This window comes from Neoarius graeffei, chromosome 16 (genome assembly GCF_027579695.1).
Source record: "Neoarius graeffei isolate fNeoGra1 chromosome 16, fNeoGra1.pri, whole genome shotgun sequence".
NCBI lineage: Eukaryota > Metazoa > Chordata > Actinopteri > Siluriformes > Ariidae > Neoarius > Neoarius graeffei.
The window spans coordinates 28,969,610-28,997,339 of NC_083584.1; the positions used below are offsets into that span (position 1 = coordinate 28,969,610).

At 40.5% G+C, this 27,730-nt stretch overlaps 1 protein-coding gene across 1 annotated transcript in view; it reads right to left on the reverse strand.

Annotated features, from left to right (window-relative positions):
• The window catches only part of ppp1r9a (protein phosphatase 1, regulatory subunit 9A), a 117,228-nt gene that overhangs the window by 37,225 nt on the left and 52,273 nt on the right, over positions 1 to 27,730 (reverse strand). The window contains 4 exon segments of the mRNA XM_060942748.1: positions 10,047 to 10,182; positions 19,083 to 19,187; positions 23,876 to 23,996; positions 26,793 to 26,925. Coding sequence (XP_060798731.1) covers positions 10,047 to 10,182; positions 19,083 to 19,187; positions 23,876 to 23,996; positions 26,793 to 26,925 — 495 coding nt within the window.

Sequence of the window (27,730 nt, forward strand, 5' to 3'; positions counted from 1 at the left end):
TGAAAGTCATTTTACAATTACAAAGTATATACTGCTTGGCAATATGCTACCAAATCATAAAAGTTGTTGAAATTGACATAACACATCATATATTTTAGAGTGACCTTCATCTTAACCTTGACTTCTAAGTGTAATATCACTATAAATGGACCCTCATGACCTAGAAAAATGGAAATCCACATGTAATTACAATTTTTGTCACACTTATATGATAAAATGCCCCAATTTTTAATCCTGTCCATTGAAACTGCACATAACAAGGGTCGATGACCTCTAAATGACCTCCAAGGTCAAACTGAGAGCGCCTCCAGATCTTAAATTAATTGTTATGCCCTGGAGAACAAACCCTGAAAGTTTCATGCTTTTATCATGTTGTGCACAATTCTTATGTTTATAGGGCCTTAACAGCTCTACTATCTATGTTTCCGGCTGGATCATATTAAATCTTCTAAGGGGGCTTCGTTTACGAACACCGGAATACCTGAAATATAAAATAATTGATAGTGCATATGAAAAAGGCTTTGGATGAAATGTCTTGACTATTGAACGAAATGGCATTGAATGAAATGGTCATTGGACAAAGTGTACTGATCCCCTCGTCTCCTCTCCGTACTAAGCCTCAAAGCTTCCTCGCCCTCCTTCCGAATCACAGACGGAATTCTAAAAAATCGGAACATGCCACGGTCACGAGTACTGTTGGGACCACAACCATATACAGCACAAAGACATGGCATAGCTAAAAGAACGCTTAAAGCAGTGGAAAAACAAAGAGTTGCGCATGCATGACTGTTTTGTATGGAATGTCGCTTGATCCCGCATTTGTATATCCACCAACATGGCCGACATCCAGGTTTCTATTTTGCTTTGACGTCACTTGCAAGTCAAGGATAGAGGAATAAAACAATTATAAGTATTTTTAGGTATTGTCACCAGAGGTAGTAGATAATTGTCATTAAAGAGATAACTGTCATTTGGCCCTTTTCCACTACCCTTTTTCAGCTCACTTCAGCTCGCTTCAGCCCGACACGGCTCGCGTTTCGACTACCAAAAACCAGCACGACTCAGCTCGTTTCAGCCCTGCTTAGCCCCTAAAACTCGCACGGTTTTGGAGTGGGGCTGAAGCGAGCCAAACCGAGCCGAGTGAGGCTGGGGGCGTGAGCAGACACTCCCCTGTGCACTGATTGGTGAGGAGGAGTGTCCTCACATGCCCACACACGCCCCGCGAGCACGCTGGGATCTGTAAACACCGCAAACCCGGAAGGAGAAGAATTACGAATTACGAGAATTTCTGAAGCCTTATGCGCCTCGCCTCATCTATACGCTCTTGCCAGTATCTGTTGGCGTTGTCGGTGACAACAAGCCACAGCACCAAGACCAGCAACACTAACGACTCCATGTCCTCCATGTTTATTGTTTACTATCCGGGTCGTGAGACTACCGCTTAAAAGCTCACTGATGTCACTGTTTGCGCTGCTTAACGACATCACGTGACGTCCACCCACTTTCGCTAACTCCACCCAATGTGTCCACCCACTTCCAGCCAGCACGGTTCAGCGCGGTTGTAGTCGAAATGCAACTCCAACAGCCCCGCTCAGCCCGACTCAGCACGGCACGGCTCAGCCCGACTCAGCCGCGTTTGTAGTGGAAAAGCGGCAATTGTCTCTATGATTAAAGCCTAATTCAAGGCCTATGCACAACAAATCAGATGCAGGAGTTTGGTGGCAATTAGTTTGGTGTGAATAATAATTCACAGATCCCTGAAAAATATCCCTGAAATAAATGTCACAGACTTTCATTGCAGACTTTTCAGTTGTTTTAATATTAGAAAAAAACAAAAGATAAATAATGTCAATATTGGAGTCATCTTATGGTCATTTTAGAGCTTTCAAACACCTAATTGCAGAAATAGTTCTGTATTTCAATCGAAGAACTGCTGCTGGAAAAGTGAGCACCACACAAAGACCATTATCTGTTTCACTTTTTGGTCAGATCATTTTTAACATGCTGGAAAAATGCAGAAATCACACTTTGTACTATTAAAAACGCTGTTAAAAACGGCAGAACGGCATGTGTGTGCATGTTTCCACAGAGTAGCGTGTATTTGTTTATAACTGGTTGTAGTCTATTAATTACACAACAGCTTTCACACAGTCTGCACCAAATTATAAATACATGCATGTCTATGTAATGTGGACACTGAGGAAATGACTTTAATTTCTGACAATCTGCTCCTGCAAATTAATTATTTTGCTTTGGAGAATCGGGTGTAGTTTGTTACCTGCAAACTGTGACACTATACAGGTAGTCGTCGACTTACGACTGCGTTTGGTTACGACTGACCGGTCGTAAACCGATCTGGTCGTAAGTCAGCCTATGTTAAATGAACGTAAGTATATTGTGATGTGTAATGATATTGCAATCATCTTAAAGTCTTATTTTATCAACATTTTCTTATTTCATTACCTTGGCTCATTATTTGGTTTAAGTCAAACACTGCATACTACACTGCGTACAGTACAATTCGTTTAATATGTGCAAAACAAAAAATACGAAATACAGGTATGAAAAATAGAAAACATTTTAGTTTGAAATATAACAAAATACAAATGTAAAACATAGCAAAATACAAAATTTAGTGACCGCTGGCATCACTGGTGCTTGTCTGTGGGTCGTCTACGTCATCATCAGCTGTTGCAGCACTCATGCTGGCGGGAGCATTTGCTCGTTTCATAAACCAGGAGCTGGGGCGGAAACTGTGTGACGGAGTGGGCGAGGGAGCGCGAGAGAGACTGCGCATGTGCCTGGAGCTGGGGCGGAAACTGTGTGACGGAGTGCGCGAGGGAGCGCGAGAGAGACTGCGCATGTGCCTGGAGCTGGGGCGGAAACTGTCGTACGCTCAGCTAGCTCAGCTGGGAAACACTTGCCAGTCATAACCAGACGGTCGTAAAGTCGATCGGTCGTAAGTCACATAGGTCGTAAGTCGACGACTACCTGTACTGTCGTCAACAACAACAACAACAACAACAACAACAACAACAACAACACACTTCAAGGTTTATAGCTGCTGTTTACAGAAGCTGTGACTGTCCTTTTACTATGATATAGCTTAATCTGATCCAACCAAGGAACTGCACGGTGAGCTGATATTACAAAGATTATCTGTCTAGGCATTACCAAGTTTGTAGGGAACAAAGGCATGCCTCACACTGACACTTCATGGATCCTGATCTGTTTGTACTGGTACCGTTACACTGTGCAAGTATCTTTTTTTAAAAGGCATGTGACTTTGGGAAGGGGTTTCGATGGATGGTACGGGACTGTGGGAATCCTACCATAGCTAAGCCTGCAGATTGCTAGCAAAATTGCTAGCAAAATTGCAAACATCACTTACAGCAGCTTTAAAAAAGTTATTCCCACATTATAACCTCTAATGCAATAAGCACTGGCTATTATGCTAAACTGTCCCTATCCTTTCAAATCATAAAGTAAAATTTACTGTGTGTAGGTTATAAATGTAATTATCCCAGCATCTCGGCTGATGACTGTATCCCAGCTTCATGGCTGATGATTCAGCCTTCCCCCCAGTCAATCATCAGAGCTCTAATAAGGAACCTTAGTGCCATGGCAACACATCACATATTATAGAAATGTGCTTTGGCCTAATGCATGGAAACAAATCCTCCCAGAAAAGAGGGTGCTGACAGGCAAGAAAACAAGCTCGGTCTATTTAGTCCAAGATGAAAGAAAAGTGCTTACATCAGATCCAGTGAAAGTAATGTCCATTACAGCTATGGTCAGAAGTTTACATACAGTGGCATGAATGTCATCTTGGATATGAATGTCATGGCAATATTTGGGCTTTCAGTAATTCCTTTGAACTGTTCTTTTTCTGTGGCAGAATGTACAACATACATCTTTAATAAAAAAAAAACACTAGAGTTTAGTGCACAAGGTTTAATTTTCTTTGGGTTTTCTGAAATCAACGCAGAGTCAAAATTATACATACAGGGTCAAAAATATACATACGCTCACTTAGATTATTAATTCAGAGGTGCTGAAACTTCCAGAACGTCTTTTATCTTGCCAAGGCTGAGGTCTCTTAACTTCCTGTTAGTGATCATGATTGACTACAGCTGGTAGCTTCTCTGTGCCTTCATAGAAAGAGTTTGTTTACAGCACTCATTGGATTGACCAACACACAGTAAAATGGGAAAGTCCAAGGAGCTCAGTGCAGATCTGAGAAAGAGGATCTCAGATGTACACAACTCCAGAATGTCTCTTGGAGCCATTTCTAAACAACTGCAAATTCCAATATCAGTTCAAACAATTGTATCCATGTTATTGTGAGGTGTAGTCACTTTGCTTCAAGAAAACCCAAACTGTCACCCTCAGCTGAAAGGAAATTGGTTTGGATGGTCAGGAACAACCTGGGAACCACCATGGCACAGCCCTGCCATGAACTGGAAGCTGATGGATCACTGTCTACAGTTCAGTGAGTTTTACATCACCATGGACTAATGCCGCTTTTCCACTACAAACGCGGCTGAGCCGTGCCGTGCCGAGTCGAGCTGAGCGGGGCTGTTGGAGTTGCATTTCGACTACAACCGCGCTGAACCGTGCTGGCTGGAAGTGGGTGGACACATTGGGTGGAGTTAGCGAAAGTGGGTGGACGTCATGTGATGTCGTTAAGCAGCGCAAACAGTGACATCAGTGACAGTGGCGGAACAAGTCAGAGCCGGGCCGGGGGCGGGGCAAATGACCAGGCCCTTTATTAAAGCTTATCATAACATCATTTTAGGCTACAAAATGTCCGCAACTGCGGTGTTTACCAATTTCAACACTACCGGGTGCAACTATGTTATTTAGTACATCAAGTCCTTCAAACGAACATGTAACTCAGAAACAAAAAACATTAGGATACTGTACATGGCTCATAATAAAACATCAATAGCCTATACTGCGCACATTATTTGAAGGGCATACGAATGAGCGCTCAGAGGTTGCAGCGGTGACAGGAAGAGTCAGAAATAAAAGGAGGGCGGTGCAAACCTCACTGAATGCACTGTGTTTACCAATTTCAACACTACGGGGTGCAACTATGTTATTTTGTACATTAAGTCCTTCAAACGAACATGTAACTCAGAAACAAAAAAACATTCGGCGACATACTGTACATGGCTCATAATAAAACATCAATAGCCTACTGCGCGCATTATTTGAAGGGCATACGACGAGCCTTGCGCTCCGTGAACTCGTCCACGATGCTCTGACTGATTCAGTGAGCTTTTAAGCGGTAGTCTCACGACCCGAATAGTAAACAATAAACATGGAGGACATGGAGTCGTTAGTGTTGCTGGTCTTGGTGCTGTGGCTTGTTGTCACCGACAACGCGAACAGATACTGGCAAGAGCGTATAGATGAGGCGAGGCGCATAAGGCTTCAGAAATTCTCGTAATTCGTAATTCTTCTTCTTCCGGGTTTGCGGTGTTTACAGATCCCAGCGCGCTCGCGGGGCGTGTGTGGGCATGTGAGGACACGCCTCCTCACCAATCAGTGCACAGGGGAGTGTCTGCTCACGCCTCCAGCCTCAGTCGGCTCGCTTTGGCTCGCTTCAGCCCCACTCCAAAACGGTGCGAGTTTTAGGGGCTAAGCAGGGCTGAAACGAGCTGAGTCGTGCTGGTTTTTGGTAGTCGAAACGCGAGCCGTGTCGGGCTGAAGTGAGCTAAAGCGAGCTGAAGTGAGCTGAAAAAGGGTAGTGGAAAAGGGCCATAAGAGGCTGCTATCCAAGAAATAACCCCCTGCTCCAAAATTGACACCTTCAAGCTTAACTAAAGTTTGAAGCTGACCACACGGACAAAGAAAAAGCCTTCTGGAAGATAGCTGTATGGTCAGATGAGACAAAGCTTGAGTTGTTTGGCCACAATGACCACCATGTACAGAGGGACACTGTACCAGCTGGTGGTGGTGGTAGGATCATCATGCTCTGAGGCTGTTTTGCTGCCAGTGGAACTGGTTCATTGCATAAAGTGGATGGAAGAATGAAGAAGGAGGACTACCTCAGAATTCTTCAGCATAAACCATCAAAAACTTGAACACAGCTTGGGACTTGGGAGTTACAACAGGACAATGAACCCAAACATGCACCAGAGCTGGTGGTGGAGGATAAACCAGGCTAACATTAAGCTTAAAACAAGTCCTGACTTCAACCCTATTAAAAATATATGGACCATGCTTATAAGTCGAGTCCATGCCAAGAAAAAAAAAATTAATTGAACTCTACCAATTCTACCATGAAGAGTCGTGAAATATCCAACCAGAATTCTGCCAGAAGTTTGTTCATGGTAAACAAAAATGTTTGGGCAAGGTGAATCTTGCAAAGAGACATTTTACCCAAATATTAGGTGTGCTGTATGTATATTTTTGACCCTGTGTCGATTTCAGAAAACCCAAAGAAAATTAAAATTTGTGCACCAAATTGTAGTGTTTTTTAAATTAAAGATGTATGCTGTACATTCTGCCACAGAAAAGGAACAGTTCAAAGAAATGACTGAAAGCCCAAATGTTCCCATGACATTCATATCCAAGATGACATTCATGTCACTGTATGTAAACCTCTGACCACAACTGTACATTAAACATTATGGCTAGAGTACATACTCAAAGAAAGAAGCAAATCTCAGTACACATTATAATAAAAATTCTTTTCACATAATATAACCGGTATCACACTTTCTAACATGTTTTGATAAGATGTATACTGTTAGCAAAGTGTTTGTCATGACGTCATTATTTATTCCAGGTTGTTTCACAGATTTGGGCTTTTGCTAACTTGAAGGCCTTGTCATCATGCATTTAAAATGCGTGTACTTTACACTACAATGACTTTTTTAACCACGGAAAACACAGCTTTTAAAAAAGCGATTAGTTAGAGTGAACAGGCCAAACCTGAGATATCTGAAAATGCCATGCAGAGTTTATTAGCATGACTCGTCCCTAATCATCATGTGATGCAGCTCCAACACCAAGTCTTTTACAAATCAAACTAATCTATGTACAATATAAAAAATATTGTGTAGTTTCCTGCATTCAAGATAGTGCACTTTGTATTCATTGCTGTATGATGTGAGAGAATTTTGTCTCTAGCTTGTGGTTTAGAGCTTCAGAATGTGTTGGGATTCCTGTAGACTTTCTGTCTCTGGAGGCACCAAAAGGTGTGAAGATCTCTGTTGCTGTAGCCACAGTTATCTTTTTGATCCATTGTTGACTAGTTTAGAAAGACTGCTCTTCCATTTCAATATTTTATGGACTTGACACCTCCAGTCACACACACTGGGGGACCCCCCCCCCCCCCCCCCCCCCACACACACACACACACACAAACTGTTTTAGCTTGCTACAATTATTTTTGAAATCATGGTGAAATTGAGATCATTCTGAAATTGTTGTATTATTTAGCATGAATTTATGATTGTTATACTTGGGAGGTATTTTAACATCAAGCTCCTTAAGTTGAGCCTAAGTACGCTTTGAGTTAAATGTTTAGAGGACCTCATGTATATGTGATCATCTTGTGTTCTCCACCACTGATTATCATTGGAAAGGCATTTCGTGTGACAAACAAAGACTCGTCATTAAGTCGGAAAACCCTTAGAATACCATATGATAAATGTGAGTATGTCTGTATTCTTTGAAAAAATAGCAGGAAATGTTTTAGCCAATCAGAAGTCTGTGTTTTAACCAAAGAAAGTCCTTTTACAATGATTCTAATAGGAGCCACCATTTTGTTTAGGCGCGGTCCTAGGGTGGGTCTCCCAAAAAGGGACCTTACTTAAAAACTAATGGAAGAAACTTAGGTGGTGTTTACATTAGACCGTATCCGTATCGTTTTCGTTGCGGATGCACTGTCCGTGCACATTAAAACGCCGGGAAACGACTCCACAGGAGGAACAATTTGAATCCGCCAGGGCCCACGTATTCAACCCAATACGTATCTGATCCGGTGCTGTGTAAACATTGAGGAACGAGGATATGCTGTGCTGAGCTCTAGCTGATGTCGTCATTGGACAACGCCACTGTGACATCCACCTTCCTGATTCGCTGGCGTTGGTCATGCCACGTTGGTCATGTGACGCGACTGCTGAAAAACGGCGCGGACTTCACTTCCTGCTATTTGTGTGTGTACGCGAATCGTTTTAAAAACGTTAATCTGATGATCCGCTGATTCAAAATAATGTAAACAGGGCCTTAGACCTCAGTGTTTTTCCAGGAATCACTCATTGTTTCTGTGCAATAAAAGTGTTTAAGGCAACTTCTTTTGTGCAAGTATATTTTTGGCTACTTTTGAGGTACAGACTTCCACGACAATGACTGGCCGGCTGTACAAACAGTCTTTTTCCACTTAATACTGTATATGTGGCAGTCTGGGAAAGACAGAGTTCCCTAAGTTTCTCTTTTGCATGTATCTCAATGAAACGTTACAGTCTAATATATTAAAGTCTGGTTATCCCAGAGAAAAATATATCAGGGTTTCCCCAGGTTTGACCACCATAAATTTAAGACTTTTTTAAGACGTTTTTAAGACCACTTAAATGAGAATTAAGACCTACATCGCACCCATTATGCGGTCGTAGAACACCAGATCAAATTCCCAATAATGACAAATGTTTCAAGTAAAAATACTTTTATTATAAAAGTTATATACTTAAAAGTCATTATGTGCATTGCTTGTCAAATCTTCACATTCAAGACAAGCAAGACCGAATTTTGTTATGTAAGACGTTTTGTTTTTTCGACAGGAGAATGTTGTAGCGACTTCCGAGTCTGGGAACACAGCCTTAAAGAGTTCGCTTATGCCCTCATTCGAGCTGTACGAGTGGTGTTCCGTAATTGTTTTTAAAATCCAGAGCACCTCTGCCCGAAGTGTCGGGGTTCCACCGACACCCATCATGCCACTGCTCGGCCCTTGTGTTGTTGCTAGCCTTGCCGATGATGTCTGGCTTGGCTGATGCTGCTGACGTTCGACAGTGGTGCTAGTGCCAACTCCAGGTGCATTCGGAGATTGAACTGTGCAGAACTGAGCGATGTGGCGGTGGAAGGCAGATGCAATGCGCTTTGAGCTCTTCATGTGAGACTCTAAAGCGAAATGACCTATAGTGGACAACTTGAAGGTCTTTCGACAAACACAGCATCTTGCTTCAACGTCGCTTCCAGGAACCTCCCTCACCCAATCACGATATCTTTCATCTGAAAGCCACTGCTGATTAAAACGACACTTCCCCATGCTGCGATTCGCGGAGTCTCCTCTCCACCACAGACTCCAACGATTGCGCCGGCACGAAAATGTATCAATATTGTTTCTTTCTTTGCGCATACTCCAAGAAATTCACTGATGTTATGCAAAACCCACATTTTCACATCGTAGAATAGTACGAGTAAATTTAAGACCTTTGTTTAAAAAATTAAGACTTGGGCAAAGCAATTTAAGACTTTTTAAGGCCTTAATTTTGGAATATTAAATTTAAGACTTTTTTAAGACTTTTAAGACCCTGCGGCTACCATGTATATGAAAAGATTTCATTCTGACTGTGGTGCAGAAGCATTCCAGGAGCTTACATTTTGCAAGGGAACATTAAAAAGTAAATTTTTTCACATCTTGGTGAAATATATTCATTTTTTTAAAGTAGAAATGCCAATTTTGGTCAAAATTTTCATCTCTTCTGGCTGTTTGCTAGAATTCACCCACAATGACATCTGATGGGTTTTACACACTTATTTATTTATATAAAACTGTGTAAATGATAACTTTCTGGTTTAGCTAATCTGCACACTCATTACAGGCATTTTCCAACCACTTCTGCATTTAAGTGTGGATAATTTAAAAAAAACAACAACTTTGTTAAACAATATTAAAAATGCCATTGTGGGTAAAAAAAACATGACGTTATGAATGGTTATCAGTGGTCCTTGGCAGGGTTATTCAGGGTTCGGGCAGGTTATAGCTTGTGCAGACCAGTCGTAGGAGACAGATGTGCTGCTCTACAGCTTACCTCATCGTCATCAGCATCATACTGTGCATACTGCTGCTCCATCATCTCTCTCTGATGCCTCTCCTGCTCCAGAGTCTGACTGATCAGCTGAGCTACCTCACTCTCCTGTCCTGGACGCTCCCGGCCAATCACAAACCTGTACAAAGATAAAAACAGCCAATTAGCAGGCTAGGATTATTACTGCTGTTGTGGGGATATTTCTCTGCTCTGTGTGTGTGTGTCTGTCTACAAAATGAGGTTCGGTGTGCAAGAGGTCCACTGCTACTAAAAATAACAGAATGAAGAGAAATCAGGATAAATCTAGAAGATGACTATTTTTAAGGAGTATATACAATTATCTGGAGTCCATCTACTACCATCTACAAATCTATTAAACTCCCATCAACTCGCCAATGTTTTTTTTAGACAAGTCGACAGTCTTGTGATTCTTAGATTCTCTTTTAAAATTATTTAAATGAGCTTTACTAACCTTGCATTTAAATGTACACTATAAGACAGTCAGAACTGCAGTGGGTACAGAATAATTAACCAGATATTAGTATAGGTAATCATATGGGGCCGAGTAAAATTAAGGATTAATTTCACAAGTGATTTCGAAGTTTTGAAAATTGCCCGAGTCGCGAAGTGACGAGGGCAATTTCAAAACTTTGAAATCACGAGTGAAATTGATCCTTAATTTTACGAGGAACCATACGATTACTTGTGTAGGGATCATGCGCCATCTTGTGTCTAAGAACTACAACTCCCAGCCAACTTCCGCGTGATCACGTCACGCTGGGCGGGACCATTCACTCACAGCTCCTCCTGCACGACCCATCTTCTTCCCAAAAAGAGTTGGAAATCAGCCATCTTCCTCTTTTGCGTCTGAACTCCGTAGGGGACGGACCAGATAAAGAGATTCACCATCGGACCGTCCGAAACATGCTCCAACGCGATTTCCTCTTTGTGTCTGCTCCTGATCACGGCAGATACCGGAAACACGCGAGCTTCAACTCAAACGAGTTAAAAACCGGTTTTTCCTCCATTTTCTTTTAAGAGCGCGCAACTGCAAGTGAAAGCAGTTTACTGAGTTTTAAAGAAGAACGGCAGGTTTCCACTTCTTTAGACTCGTGCACAGAGTTTTTCTCCTCACAAACTGCGAAGCTTCTCCAAAGAACCTCTCCAGGCTCCTGTGAACATCTGATTTGTCAGAGATTCTCCGCTTTCTACAGAAAGGCGAGACTTTTGAATTAAGGCTGGCACTGGGCAAAATAATATTAGTCTAGTCAGTAATTAATTCACTAAGTGTGAAGTTATATTCAGGAAAAAGTGTGCACACTGTATTATTGTTGATTCTCTATTATTTGGTACTATTGATTTTAATTTGGTTAATCAATAAGTCTTGCATGTTCTCTCTCTCTCCTAACATTCTAATTTCATTTAACTCCGTCATATTGTGACCTCATTAAGATTTCAGAATGTTTTGCCTCTAAAAAGGGCCTTTGCATGCTTAGGAAGAGCCCCTCCTCCTCTCCCTTTGTTCTTTGAGGTCCTCTGGATCTCAGATTAGATAAATATCACCTTGGCTCTGCCTGGTACGACCACATTCCTGGGGGGGTCTTAGCTCCTCCCCCACAAACACGTGGAGTTAGCCACAGGAGCCAACCCTCCTCTGTATCAGTATTAGATAAATACCACAAGTCCTAAGTTTAATTCAACCTTGATAGTAATTCTCCTGTTTACATTTAAAGCCATATAAACTACAGATGACTGTTTGAATGTATTTTAATCATTAATTTCTGGTTTTTGACACACATAGTTCACTAGGCCTAGCTTTTCTTTGTCTAGTTAGCATACAAAGCTAATCACCACTAGGCCTAGCCTCTTTGTCTGTTAGCCACAAAGCTAAACACGTGGCCTTAAGGCCTCTGCATGCTCTTGCGACAAGGCTTTCGCAGATAGCTTTTCGCAGACAGTTGTAATTTATCGTTGAGCGGGGAGTATACAGTAGGCGTGCGCGATGTTATTCACCGGCACAACGCAAGGGGGGGCGAAGTCGCTAGGAGTAGTTGGTGGGTGTGGTTAGTGGAGTGTTTATCCTCCGGTTACTTATAATGACTAGAACTTTTTTTTTTATAATGACTAGAACTGGAGTCATATAGATGTACGTACTTCCTCACTTCCTCAATCAACCGCTCTTCATGCTGCTCCATCTTCGCTCGTGTTTTTAAAAATGCCGGTCATGAAAACAAAAACCGGGAAAGTAGGGAAGCGGAAGTGCGTGTACAGCGGGTAGAGTGGACCAATCAGAGCCCTCTTGTCTGCGGCGCTGTCTGCGAGGCTTCTGCGGTGGTCACAGTTTTTGGGAGGTGCGCGCAGAGCGTCTGCGAAGGTGGGGGGGGCTACGCAGAGACTGTCTGCGACACCGTCTGCGAGGACTGGGTTGTCAGTATAAATTGGCCTTTAGGCCATGACCACATGGTGTCTAGTGTAGCCATATAGCTAATCACTCGGCTACACACACACACAGACCTACTCTGTTATAAAGATTTCATTCTGTTGCCATTCAATTATTAAATTCTTATTTTTCCTTTTTTTATTAATTTCCTTTTTTTATCTTTTTATAATAAACTCCATTATTATTGAAATTGTGTGGTGTCTATCTGCTGTTCTAAATACTTTTGAAGTCGCCCACATCGCAAAAGAACTCTTAAGGTGTATGAATAATTAGATGCAGTTTGGTAAGTGATAAATTTGAATTATCAAATTCTAAACGATTCTTCAATTGATTCTTTAAACGATTCACTAAATGATTCACTTGATTCACTAAATGATTCACTTGATTCACTAAATGATTCACTTGATTCACTAAATGATTCACTGAGTGATTCATTTGAATGATTCACTTCAACCAATTCAAATGAGACTGATTCTATGGTATGATTCAATTCAAATGAGTTAAATTAAATGATTCAATAGGATTGATTCATTTTAACTATTAACCTTCAAATTTAATGAGACTGATTTCATGTAATTATTAAAGATTGATCACTTATCCAATCTTGAATACACAATCATTAATTACACCTACACTTGTTTATAATATATAGGGCCAAATTCATACTTCGGAAGCCGTTCAAGTTCACAACATTTGTCATTCACGTTTTCTGAACCAATCAGGGCGCAAGACTATCTTGCACGTTTTTTTTTTAAAAGATTTTTTGGGGGCTTTTTCCACCTTTATTGGATAGGACAGTGTAGAGACAGGAAATAAGCGGGAGAGAGACGGGGAGGGATGGGAAATGACGTCAGGTCGGAATCGAACCCGGGTCCCCGGATTTATGGTATGGCGCCTCATCCACAACGCCCCGCTAGCTTGCATGTTTGAATCAGTTTCTAAAACGTCTTTCATCATGACACAGCGACATGACACAAGGATTTTGAAAGTGGTTTACAAAATTTTATTGGAACTTCTTTACAAAAGCCATTTTGTTGACAAAATTTGCTAATTTTTGTAACCGTAACCAAGCAACGAACTAGCCAATAGCATTTCAGAAATACGGCCCCGTGTTAAGGAAAAAAGCCCTCCTTGATTGACCAATCAGAATTGAGTAATTTGGCCCTATGGATTATAAACTATGTTAGCTAGATGTGGTTTTGGCCACAGTACATGAGGCTACGTGATGTCATCCCACATACTCTGGTCCTACTTAAACCAGCCAGAAGAAAATGATCAGAAAACAAATTCAGAATTGACACAATTGAAAAGCCCATTAAAAAAAAAATGATACGTTCCAAACAGATTTTAATAGCTAATAGTAAGAAACTAATCATGAGAATAAATCAATAGGGCATTTCAATGTGAGCATTGCTACTGGCACAAAATATTATGCCCTTTTCCCACAGAAATGCTTGCTCTCAGTAGCAGCCCATTCCTCTCCTGTGTTACTGTTAATATTTGTTTGTTTATTGTGGGCATGTATGTCTGGTAGTATATGAGCATTATACATAAAATAAAAACTTATATACCGGTAAGTTTATATGTGCACAATTGAAAAACCTGAAACGCAGTAATGCATAATGTTAAAACATAACTTTTTTTTTTTCCTCGATATAATCCATTTGCCCATCTCCTTTCTATTCTCACTCATAGAAACTGTGAAATGCTTCTACATGGCTAACATTTTTCCACTGTTGTTCTGCTGCTTAAACCGTTTGAACACGTCTGAGCTGTACTGGCAGAGCAAAGGAAACAAACAGCATTTTTAATCACTGTTTAATTATCACTACCGTTAAAATTATCTGAAAAATATTGAATTTGACATTTCATTGTAGAGGGGCGGCACGGTGGTGTAGTGGTTAGCGCTGTCACCTCACAGCAAGAAGGTCTGGGTTCGAGCCCCGTGGCCGGCGAGGGCCTTTCTGTGCGGAGTTTGCATGTTCTCCCCATGTCCGCGTGGGTTTCCTCTGGGTGCTCCGGTTTCCCCCACAGTCCAAAGACATGCAGGTTAGGTTAACTGGCGACTCTAAATTGACTGTAGGTGTGAATGGGTGTCTATGTGTCAGCCCTGTGATGACCTGGCGACTTGTCCAGGATGTACCCCGCCTTTCGCCCGTAGTCAGCTGGGATAGGCTCCAGCTTGCCTGCGACCCTGTAGAACAGGATAAAGCGGCTAGAGATAATGAGAATGGGATTTCACTGTAGAACTATTTAATCTTTTTTGGTCAAACTCTCCAGTCTTGTTTCTCTTCCAGTCCAAAAAAAAAAAAGATTTAGATGTACACTTGTTCATCGGACACTTTTGTCAGAAGTATTTTTGAGTGATTACTCGTACTGTACTAGCATACTCTCATGACGGTTGGCAGGCCTGTAAGTACCTTCAGTCAAAATGCTGTAATGCCACATATCAAATCTCTTTATATATTCTTCAACCTACATTAAACTTTCTGCTACAGACTTCAAATATAAAAAGAGACAAGCTTCTAATAATATTATCTCTGCTCATTTCCCCAAAGTACCAAGTGATCTCTTGGCAGTGTGTGAAACTAAAGCAGGAGGACGACCTCCTAAGTGTTCTGTATCTGGACCCAGCCCTGAGGTACATCTGAGATATCAGCCGAGGAAATCCTCTGGGCTGCTCGCTGCTCCTGTGGCTCTACAGCGGAGCTGACCTGGAAACAGGCCTGTGTGCCAGCGTCCACACATACACAAGGGTCGTCAGATGTAGTGTGCTTACTGGGCTGACAGGCGAGCCGTTTAACCTTTTCTGACAAAATGCTCACAAATCCTCACTGACTCATAACCCAATAAATCATTCTTAGATTCAATTTGAATACATCTGTCCAGTCAGATTCAGTGACCATTCCAGTATATGTGATTTGAGACCTGGATTAATTTCTAGGTTAAATATAGAAAGACAGCAGAATCTGGGTCACAAGGCGACACGCTCAATACAAGAAGGGGAGATCCTGAAGGAGAGCGCAAATCAGAGAAAAAGGGGAAAAAAGAATAGATGGGTTTAATAGAAAGATTTTGAAGACTGGAGCTGGTAACACTTTCGACGAAGGACATATCCATAATGACCTATGAACACAATAACATATTATAAAGTGTTATACTATTATTATAGTGAAAGCATTGAAGAAGAAGCCGAAGCCTTTATTTGTCACATGCACACTCAAGCACAGTGAAATTCATCCTCTGCATTTAACCCATCTGAAGCAGTGAACACACATGCACACACACCCAGAGCAGTGGGCAGCCATACTACAGCACCCGGGGAGCAGTTAGGGGGTGGGTACCTTGCTAATCAGTGGTTATTAGACATTATGAATCATTATACAACAGCAGCTCTGTTGAAATCTCCCTTCAGCTTGGTCAGAAGGTGTTGATTAACTTTCTACAACGGCAGTTCTAGCAGTAGTGCCAACTGAAAGGTACGGTAAATCACAAGGTAATATTAAGGAGCTGTTTTTTTTTTTAAATATTTTTTTTGGGCTTTTTTCACCTTTATTGGATAGGACAGTGTAGAGACAGGAAATGAGCTGGAGAGAGAGATGGGGAGGGATTGGGAAATGACCTCAGGTCAGAATCGAACCTGGGTCCCCGGATTTATGGCATGGCAACTTAGTCGACTGAGCCACCTAAGGAGCTGGTTTTGATGCATGATTGGTTCTATAGTAACTGCTAATTCACAGGGACCTGTACAGCAGATTCTTACATAATTTAAATCGAACCACAAATAGATTTAAAAACAAAATATGTATTTCTTAATCGCAACATCAATATTTATTCTAAAGAATCCATCCATCCATTCATTCATCCATCCATTATTTCTAGCCGCTTTATCCTGTTCTACAGGGTCGCAGGCAAGCTGGAGCCTATCCCAGCTGACTATGGGTGAGAGGCGGGGTACACCCTGGACAAGTCGCCAGGTTATTCTAAAGAATACACTCTGCTGTTAATCTTTGTCATGTATATGACAGTTGCAGACGCTGAAGACGAGAGGTGATTAAAGAGAGAGCAGGGTGGGACACTGCACAGATGATTTTGGTGGAAAAATAAATCTCTGTCATGCTGTGTCGTTTTAGTGTTTATGAAGAGTGTGTTTTCTTTCACTGAAATCTTCCTCCACTAACACAAAGAGTCGCTCTGTTCTGTGTCTGAAGGCGTCTCAGTACACTAATGAGAACTGCGGCCTTTGTGTTTCTCACACATGGGAGAACCAGAAAATAGCAGCTGAAATTCTGCAGTAATGTTCTTCATTAGCATAAAAGGACAAGCCACTAGTAATGAGAAGACATTTCAGAAGTGTGTGTGTATGTATGGTTTAGACTACTGTATCCCATTTACCTTATAATATTTAATATATACAGCACATACTTACTTTATGTACAGTGGTGCTTGAAGGTTTGTGAACCCTTTAGAATTTTCTATATTTCTGCATAAATATGAACTAAAACATCATCAGATTTTCACACAAGTCCTAAAAGTAGATAAAGAGAACCCAGTTAAACAAATGAGACAAAAATATTATACCTGGTCATTTATTGATTGAGGAAAATAATCCAATATTACATATCTGTGAGTGGCAAAAGTATGTGAACCTTTGCTTTCAGTATCTGGTGTGACCCCCTTGTGCAGCAATAACTGCAACTAAATGTTTCCGGTAACTGTTGATCAGTCCTGCACACCGGCTTGGAGGAATTTTAGCCCATTCCTCCGTACAGAACAGCTTCAACTCTGGGATGTTGGTGGGTTTCCTCACATGAACTTCTCGGTTCAGGTCCTTCCACAACATTTCCATTGGATTAAGGTCAGGACTTTGACTTGGCCATTCCAAAGCATTAACTTTATTCTTCTTTAACCATTCTTTGGTAGAATGACTTGTGTGCTTAGGGTCGTTGTCTTGCTGCATGACCCACCTTCTCTTGAGATTCAGTTCATGGACAGATGTCCTGACATTTTCCTTTAGAATTCACTGGTATAATTCAGAATTCATTGTTTCATCAATGATGACATGCCGTCCTGGCCCAGATGCAGCAAAACAGGCCCAAACCATGATACTACCACCACCATGTTTCACAGATGGGATAAGGTTCTTATGCTGGAATGCAGTGTTTTCCTTTCTCCAAACATAACGCTTCTCATTTAAACCAAAAAGTTCTATTTTGGTCTCATCCGTCCACAAAAATTTTTCCAATAGCCTTCTGGCTTCTCCACGTGATCTTTAGCAAACTGCAGACGAGCAGCAATGTTCTTTTTGGAGAGCAGTGGCTTTCTCCTTGCAACCCTGCCATGCACACCATTGTTGTTCAGTGTTCTCCTGATGGTGGACTCATGAATATTAACATTAGCCAATGTGATAGAGGCCTTCAGTTGCTTAGAAGTTACCCTGGGGTCCTTTGTGACCTCGCCAACTATTACATGCCTTGCTCTTGGAGTGATCTTTGTTGGTCGACCACTCCTGGGGAGGGTAACAATGGTCTTGAATTTCCTCCATTTGTACACAATCTGTCTGACTGTGGATTGGTGGAGTACAAACTCTTTAGAGATGGTTTTGTAACCTTTTCCAGCCTGATGAGCATCAACAACGCTTATTCTGAGGTCCTCAGAAACCTCCTTTTATTTGTGCCATGATACACTTCCACAAACATGTGTTGTGAAGATCAGACTTTGATAGATCCCTGTTCTTTAAATAAAACAGGGTGCCCACTCACACCTGATTGTCATCCCATTGATTGAAAACACCTGACTCTAATTTCACCTTCAAATTAACTGCTAATCCTAGAGGTTCACATACTTTTGCCACTCATAGATAAATAATATTGGATCATTTTCCTCAATAAATAAATGACCAAGTATAATATTTTTGTCTCATTTATTTAACTGGGTTCTCTTTATCTACTTTTAGGACTTGTGTGAAAATCTGATGATGTTTTAGGTCATATTTGTGCAGAAATATAGAACATTCTAAAGGGTTCACAAACTTTCAAGCACCACTGTATGTATAACAGTGTTGTAGTCAAGACCACCTAAACCAAGACCAAGTCATGACCAGAGTGTATCGAGACTGAGACAAGACCAAGATTTTGAGGGATTCACACCAAGTCAAGAACAAGAGTCCGGGCAAGACCGAGTCAAGGCCAGGACCAGACCAGTGTGTGTGTGAAGGGGGGCAGAGGAGGGAGAGAGGTGATGGCCGTTAACAGTAACGAAAATTTCAAATTGGCAATGAGTCGTGTTATTGGTTGCATTTGTAGCAGGAAGTTTTACATCCAAACATAGTAATGATATTAACAAATAAATCAGAAAATGCATAGGATAATTTAGCGAAATCCCCACAGTTGTGGTCTTGACTGGTATTGAAATAAAACCCTGATGACCGAGACCAAGACAAGACAGAGTAAAAATCTCGTCTCGATTCCGAGACGAGACCTTCAAAAAGTGGTCTTGAGACCAAGACTGATTTCACGTACTCCAACACTAACATACAATATAAATAATCCCAAATATACTACTATATAATTTTGTTTGGGATTACTTGGGAGTCTTACCTGACTACGCCTTGGGTGTTTCTCAACACAGACGCCGCGAAGCTCTGTGTCACACCCACCAGACTGGTGCCATCAACTTCCACAATCTGATCATTCACCTTAATCCTGGAGAACAGGAAAGTGGGAGAGCAGGTTAAAAAGTGCTCATAGATTCGGCCCAAATATTCAAGTCTGTATCTAGGATTGAGTCCCAGTTTATCTGGGGAAAGTTTTATCATCACAGGTTTGTTCTACTGTACACATGGAAGCAATAAAAAGACAAAGACTTGAATTTAAATGGAATTTAAACAAATTAATCTAAATATGACTGGTTGAATGTCTGAAAACCAAATTATTAAATGCAACTTGTATAAGATGCAAGTCCATAAACTTGGTATATGTTTTATAACTTTATAACAAGCAGAGATGCCTACCCCAAATTTTGAATTTCAGTATTCTTGAAAACATTTTTCAGTATTTTGGAATGACTTTCAGTAACATTAATTTATGCACATTTCCATTATAAAGAGGTGTATATACCAATATGTTTAACATTTAAATTATTAAAAAGAACTGTTTTGTGTGAATTGAATAAACAAAACGCGAGCAGCCATCTCAACTGAATTTCCACTCAACAAATTTCTAGAGCATACAATATATCACATTTTTATAAATACAATAGTGTTCCCTGTTTGCAGACATTACGGTTGACTACCAATCATTGGTATTGAATGTAACTCCTCAAAAGTATTCTATTATATTGCCTGGCAAAATGTTCTACCTGTTAACGGATTCTAATAAAATAAAAAAAAATTTCTTATTTCATGCCAAAGAGAGTCCGACATTGTTATCTTAATGTCCCAATATATAAATACTTCAGCATAATGCTTCAGAAGAGACATTGAATACAATGACATTTATAATTGTATTTAAAACAGTGGAATGATCAATTTTTTGCCACAATCCCAACAGCACTAATCATAAAATTCTGTTTTTGATCATACTACATGTACATTTGCACTTGCAACACTGAAAAGACTTTGAATTAAAGAAGTACAGCCAGTGTTTGATATTTCAGTGAATAAAAATCAGACATGTAAAAAGAAACTGAATAAGTTTAACTCACATTTCATGGCACTAATTGGCAAGTTCAACTCCAAGCACAGGTCAACCATCACCGCTTCAGCACGTGTCACGTTCCGTGTCTTTTCATCCACAGATTTTGTAAAAAACTGCTGGATACCCCCAGATTTACTTTCCGCCTGACTCGCCATTTCAGCATACTCCACATGTTTTTTTTTTGTAGTTGACATGCCGCGTGCAGTCATCGCGACCACCATGAGTGATGTTAATGTCAGTTCTACACAGTTTGCAGTGCGCGTATCCATTGCCCTTTTGACTGGGTGTAATGCACGGCCATTCTACCGTATCGAAAATAGCGCGAACAAATGTGCGGAATCTGCGCATGTCACACACAGCATGTGCGGTTGTCGTAAAAATAAATAGCCTAGCCGTGAATCGCGCATGGATTGAAAAAGTCGCTTGGACATTTAAAAACAACTCACTGGAATTTTTTTTGACTTTATAATAATTCCGTACAGAATAACACTGTTTGCCGTAACATCGTATTTACGTAACTTTTCCGTACAAAATACAGCCAATCCGTACTAGTAGGCATCTCTGTAACAAGTGAGAGGCAAAATCAGGAAGATATACAGAAGAAATACAGAACTTGGAAAGCAAGGCTTGGAATTAATAAAAAAAAAAAATAGGACTTCACAACATTACAAAGAAGATGACAGGGTAGACAAAGTCAAATTAATCAAAGGCTGACAAAGACCAGAAATCGGTTCCCTGGACCACATACAGTTTGGGAAAAAAAGTTTTCACATTAAGTAAAATGCACCAAAATCTCGGGCTGGAGTATATTATGAGAGAACAGATGAGGGTGATGATGATGAGTAGTATATCTATTTTTTGTACATTAATCCTCTTATATAACACTGTGCAAAAGTAAGTCTTTTACACAAATGTATTTTTACATTAATGTTGTTACAGATTTGTTATATATTTCATGACTTTTGCGTTAAGTCAATACAATAACATTCTATCGTTCCAAACGTTACTTTTCCAACAAAAATTCGATGTTACAGAAAAATGTTTGCGTTTTGCCTGCAAAAAAGCAAGTGTCTCCAGAAGAACTGTGGCAGATTCTCCAAGATGTTCGGTAAGTCTTACCAGCTAATTTCTTTATGAAACTGCATGAATTGTACCTGAGACTACCGAGGTTTATTTCAAGCAAAGGGTCATCACGATAATTATTGACTTTTAGTTGTTGTTGTTATTGTTTTTTTTTACTCATTACTGCTCTTTATAGCATTTTGTTAATACCATTTTTGTTACCGCACATCTCACTTTGGGCGGCATGGTGGTGTAGTGGTTAGCGCTGTCGCCTCACAGCAAGAAGGTCCTGGGTTCGAGCCCCGGGGTCGGCGAGGGCCTTTCTGTGTGGAGTTTGCATGTTGTCCGCGTGGGTTTCCTCTGGGTGCTCCGGTTTCCCCCAAAGACATGCAGGTTAGGTTAACTGGTGACTCTAAATTAACTGTGAATGGTTGTCTGTGTCTATGTGTCAGCCCTGTGATGACCTGGTGACTTGTCCAGGGTGTACCCTGCCTTTCGCCTGTAGTCAGCTGGGATAGGCTCCAGCTTGCCTGCGACCCTGTAGAACAGGATAAAGCGGCTAGAGATGATGAGACATCTCACTTTACCTCGCACTATTGCGCACTACCTCATCTTAACAGCTGCTAGTTTGTTTATACTGCTTATTTCATGTTTCATGTTTACCTGCTATACCTCAAGTGCCCTTGACTGTTTGGTTATTTGAACCAATTTATGTGTGTGTGTGTGTGTGTATATATGAGTGTTTAGTCTACGTCTAGTTCATATCTAGAGTGTTTATACTGTTTATATTGTCTGTTTGAGTGTTTAGTCTGTGTGTAGTTCTTATCTAGTGTTTACACTGTTTATATTGTCTGAGTGTTTAGTCTGTCTTGTTCTTATCTAGTGTTTATACTGTTTATTTATACTGTTTGAGTGTTTAGTCTATGTCTAGTTCCTATCTAGAGTGTTTATACTGTTTATATTGTTTGTTTTTTTCAATTATTCTATTTTTATTTATTGCATTGCCTGTTTGCACCATGGGTCAGAGAGGACTGATATTTCATCTGTGCTGTATGTCGAGCATGTATAGCATATTTGACAATAAAGTTGACTTGACTTGACTTTTGTTGTTAGCATAAATGTTTTTGATTACTTTTGAAGGCATCTTTGCTTTACAACATATCTTTGCATTTGCCTAAAACTTTTGCACAGTACTGTAGCTGTCACAGACATAACCATGAGCGCAATATACGGACTAAAACGGCAGAGTCAATTTAAATAGTACGGTATTTTCTGTTGACACAACTTCACTTGAATTATAGTTATAGCGTGGGAATGTTAGGACAGGAGGACAAGAAGGATCTCTTTGAATTTTGTTAAATAGCTGGAAATAGGTGTGTGTGTGTAAAGTCCTTTCCACACCATATGGTGCATAGGGCGGCGCCGATCTCTGTTTCTGTAGCCCTCGGCCTCTTGCCTATTACATAGCTAGGGTTACAGTGGGGGGCTGGTCCTCTGGTAACCACGAGAGTTTGACTCCCTCCTCTCATCTGTATTGCAGCGTGCCTCGCCAGACAGTAGTAGGTACCATTTTTTATGATGGCCTTTGGTATGACCTGACCGCAAGTAGAACTCACGATCTCCCGATCAAGAGGCGGACACGCTAACCACTAGGCCAACTCGCGGTGTGTGTGTGTGTGTGTGTGTTAAGACGCTCCGTTGCCACAATTTCTATAAATTCTTGACTACTGCTTGATTTGTCCTTCAGCTGCTTTCTGTTTAACTGCTGCACTTTGTTCTTCTTTGCTGTTTTATAAACTAGTGTCTCAATCCACTGACCCCTTCTGAATACAAAACTGCTGGCAAATCCACTCTGTTAAACAGACAAGCAGGTGGCAGAGTGCTTGCAAGACAGAATCTTAATGTGTTTCTTATGAGTGTGGCATAAACACAGCTCGAGTTTCAGCCTTGCCTTAATGTTGTGCTAGGAATCATCAGCTCTATGAGAAGGAGTGGGAATTACAGATAACTCAGAAAAGGCCTCAGCAGATCTTGCCCAAAGTTGTGCTATTAAACCAGCACAGTGCCAGACAAAGACTAAATAAAGGGTGGAGGAAATTACATTCAGGCTTCCTACAATCAGAGACCTGAGGGCAATCTTTCCAGTCGCGCACTAATCTCCTCCCGAAAGTTATCTATCTTCACTCATATTTCAGCAAGCTACTGTAGGCAACATGAGAGAGAAAGGTACTACTTCAGTCTTTTTTTCTGGGAAAAAAAACTGGGACAGTGGTCTCTCCCATATCCCTACAACATTAATACCATGCACATGTTCTCACTTGATCCCAATATCGTTAATATTTTCATGTAGGAAGTTCCTTAGTTCTGTTTTAATCCTGTTTGTGGCAGTTAAAGTTACCCAGGCTAAGCAGGCAACCTGCTACAAGATGGCCTCCCCTCCCTTCCTCTCTCCATGCTCTGCACCATAAAGCCTTTCTTCGCATTTCACGTCATGAGCTAATCTCAGAAAGCTGAGAAAAAGGTCTGGAAAAGGGTGCAGTGGTGCAGATCAGAGGTTATGAATCCGTACTTATTCCCCACCTCTCTGTCTGTTTCTTTTACCCTCCATCTCTTTGTCTCCCTGAAGTCCTTACCTTCCATCTCTCTCTGCTGCTCCACCTTCAATAACAGTCTTGACAAAGATGCCCAGTTTCTCCAAGCCTGCGTCTGCACCCACTCCCATGCCAATAATGCTGATCCCCAGACCATCGTCATCTGGACAGTAAGTAAGTAAATAAGTAAATAACATTAAACATAAACAAAATAAAGCATTCATAGACATTTTCGTGTAGCAGTGGAGGCTGGATGTGATGTTCAGTGAGAGGCTAAAGTCTTATGGGTTGTTTTACAATCAGGGTGCAAAGTTTGTGTCCCAGGGGTCCAAAATTCAAATTGATTCAAACTGGTTCTTGTACCAGTTTTTAAGTGGACAAGTTAAAGAACAGATTTCAGGTAATTTTTTGACATATGTGTATGGTAGTTTTGTGTAATCTGCTATAAGATAAAGAAGATTAAGTGTAGCTTTAAGCAGGGCTGGGAGAAACAAATGAAGTGATTCTCGGAGAGGACTTTTTTTTTTTTTTGACAATTCAGAATCCACTACTTCCATAGTGCTTTTAAATATAAGGCTGTAAGCTTTGTGTTAGTTGTCTCTAATATTTATGTCCCAATATCTTGACCACATTTTAGGATGAAAATAATCATTTTAGATATGTTATTTTATATTGAAAAATTAGCTGTCTCGGAGAGGACGTTTTTTTGACACAATTACATACTAATTTGATCAAAACAGTCTGAAAACTTACTGGCATTCAACATTAAAACTTAACTACGTTTCCAATGATATGGAACCAAATATGTGTTTTATGGTATAAAGAATGATTTAAGTGCATCCCTTTTGGAGCTACCCGTGGTCAAAAAAGCACTTTTTCTAAATGACACGAGTAATTTTGCTAAATATAACATATATTGCCATACATTCACCAAAAATAGCGTTATCACCAAATGTTTTTTTGCATGGTAAATAGATCTATCACAGGGCTACAATAAACAACCAAGTTTATTTAGTCAAGCCTTTTGATATTGAAGATAATAAGTGTTAAATGTGATTTTTAGCTTGCGTACCCTGATTGTAAAACAACCCTTATATCAGTCAACTGAGCAAGGCATTATAGCATGAGGTCACATCGATGGCATAATAAGAATGATGTGGGGTAAACGATCTCTCTCTCTCACACACACACACACACACAAGAATAAACATTATTTAATTTTATTACAAATGGTTCATATATCTGAAAATCATGAGGCTTAACTGTTTTCACAGCATTATTAGAAAATAGATAGATAGATAGATAGATAGATAGATAGATAGATAGATAGATAGATAGATAGATAGATAGATCGATCGATCGATCAGAGCGTCAGTGACGCAGTAGCTCACATGTCCATACCATTATAAACCAGACTCATTTATAATTAGCTAAGTTGCTCTTCATGAGAACAATTAGAACAATTTGATCCTCAAAACAAAACAATCAGAATCCACTGAAAACTCAAGGAAGTGTATCAATTTTCCCAAAAGTTCACTAATCAGCCTAATTAGCAACTTGTTAATGAGAAATCATAAAACCAGGGAATAACTTTTGTGCAGACTGATTGGATCTTCCAAAGAAAACAATCAGAATCAAAACCCAGTGAAAACTCAGGGAGGAGTAGCAATTTTTGTGAATTGTGGACGGACGGACGGACGGACGGACGATGGACACCACGTGATGGCAATAGATCATCGCCCTACAGCAGGTGAGCTAATAAATGTAAAAGAGGGCAAATGCGATGTGTGTATAAATCCTGTAAATAGTTAATTTGAGACTTCCAGGATTAAAAAAAAGTAAGTCCAACACCCACAGTGACCTTTACTCAACAACAGACTAACTAGGTGCCTTATGTACGGTACATTTAGCCCAGTAACATTATTTTCTAGGATTTCCTGACTGGGATTTCAGTATATGTACTGTATAATTTGACCCATGTAACCCCACACATGTTACATGCACACGTGCTCCACATACATGTCAACCTATACGGAATGTCCGTATTTTATACGGATTTGATTCAATAAACGTAGTATACGGGCGTATAAATAAAGTTATACGGATTCTTTAAAAAAACTTCAATATTTATTTAGAGCTATAATCAATTCCCACGATGATAAAAGACATAACATTTACAAACGTACTGTACACCACAGACAGCCAGTAAAGAGTCTTATGAAATCGCGCGTTCTCTTGTGGTAGCGAGACTTCGTTCCACTTTTGATCATGCGCACACCGCATTGCGAGAATCCCGCCAACCGGGAAGTCATAGACATATAAACATAGACGCCGCCTTCTGCATAGAATCATACGTCATCCTCGCCGCCATATTGGATGGGGCAAAGTGGAGATTCTTCAACCATCTCTGGTATAGCGTCTAGACAGTAGCCGAGAATAAAGATGCCTCATTCACGTGCTGCGTTTAACTGTACCAACAGGTTTACCGTCCAAACGAGATCACATGGGATTACCTTTCACAGGTGAGACTGGAAAAATACTTTTCATTGTATTTGGTCATTATAACGTAATTTTACGAACAGATTTTCCTGACTTTGTGGCTAATATGAAGTCTCGCGCATAATAGCCGCTCGGCGAAACCTGTCTCCAAACAACGAAGTATTTCCTTCGTAACTACGCTGATAACACTTTGTGTTTTTGTCAAACATTGGAGCTTTGTATTCATTCTGAAGGTTTATTGTTATTAATATTGAATAAAAAGTAACTGGGATATATCATTGTTAATTATCATTCAAATTTTAGGTAAATTATTTTAATTTGCATCTTATACGGATTTTATAAGGGAAATACGGATTTTGGAGGTTGGTTATACAGGTTTGATTGACCAAAGGTTGACATGTATGGCTCCATCAGTAAATCACTCTAATCAGTATGGTGTTGTAGGGAAAAAAAAAATCACCCTTTTCCAGCTCCACTGGAAAAAGTTCCAGTTTCTCCACTCTCTTTTCCAGTTCATACTCTGCTGAAGATGCTACTGGATCCACCTCTTCGTTCCTGCGATCGTAATCCTCATTTGAGTAGGTATTAAAGACCTGGACAGAAAAACAAGCAAACGTTATTTCACCACTGAAGTCAGTTAAAATTACAACCATAACTGTCTTTATTCCAGCCTCCTAACATCTGGCATGTGTGCTGCAGTAAATCACTGAGGGCTTGCAGGTACTGCTGTTTAAGATCTATGAAGTGGCTCATAAAAAAAAAAAAAAATCATACTATGCCTTCAGTTCCAGTGAGCAACACCTTATTTTAAATGTTCAACACTAAAAATGACTGGTTGTAAAAAGGAATTACGAGCATTGGCCTGATTTGGGGGAAGCGGAAAATGTTGTCACCGTTGATTTGTTCGGTGAATTGGCCCCATAACAAAACTCAGCATCTGAAACACAAACAGTCACTTCCCATCCTGTCAGGGTAAGTGATGGTGCTGAGCAGTGGAGTGTGAACAACCTGTCATACAGAGAAGCTTCATCCACCCATGGCATCTCACACAGACCTCACCCTCATGCCATAGCACAGGCCACCTGCAACTAGTTACACTTAAGTCAGTGTGTAAACGGGGCTCTAAACCATATTAAGGTACATTGTTATGAGTAGTGCATAAACTAACTGTAGATCACAACTTTATTGGACAAAGTGACATTTTTACCATCACCAATCAGGAACATGCTTTGACATAAACAGGAAATACTACATCTATGTGCATGACGCAGAGAAGTGCACCATCTTTCTCAGTGTATTTCCATCAAGCAAGGTAAGTTCACCATGTTTTTTTAACCATGAAAAAATGGTTAAAGTGATGACCTAAATTATCCCTCCCTTGTATTTACTTAGGAGGCG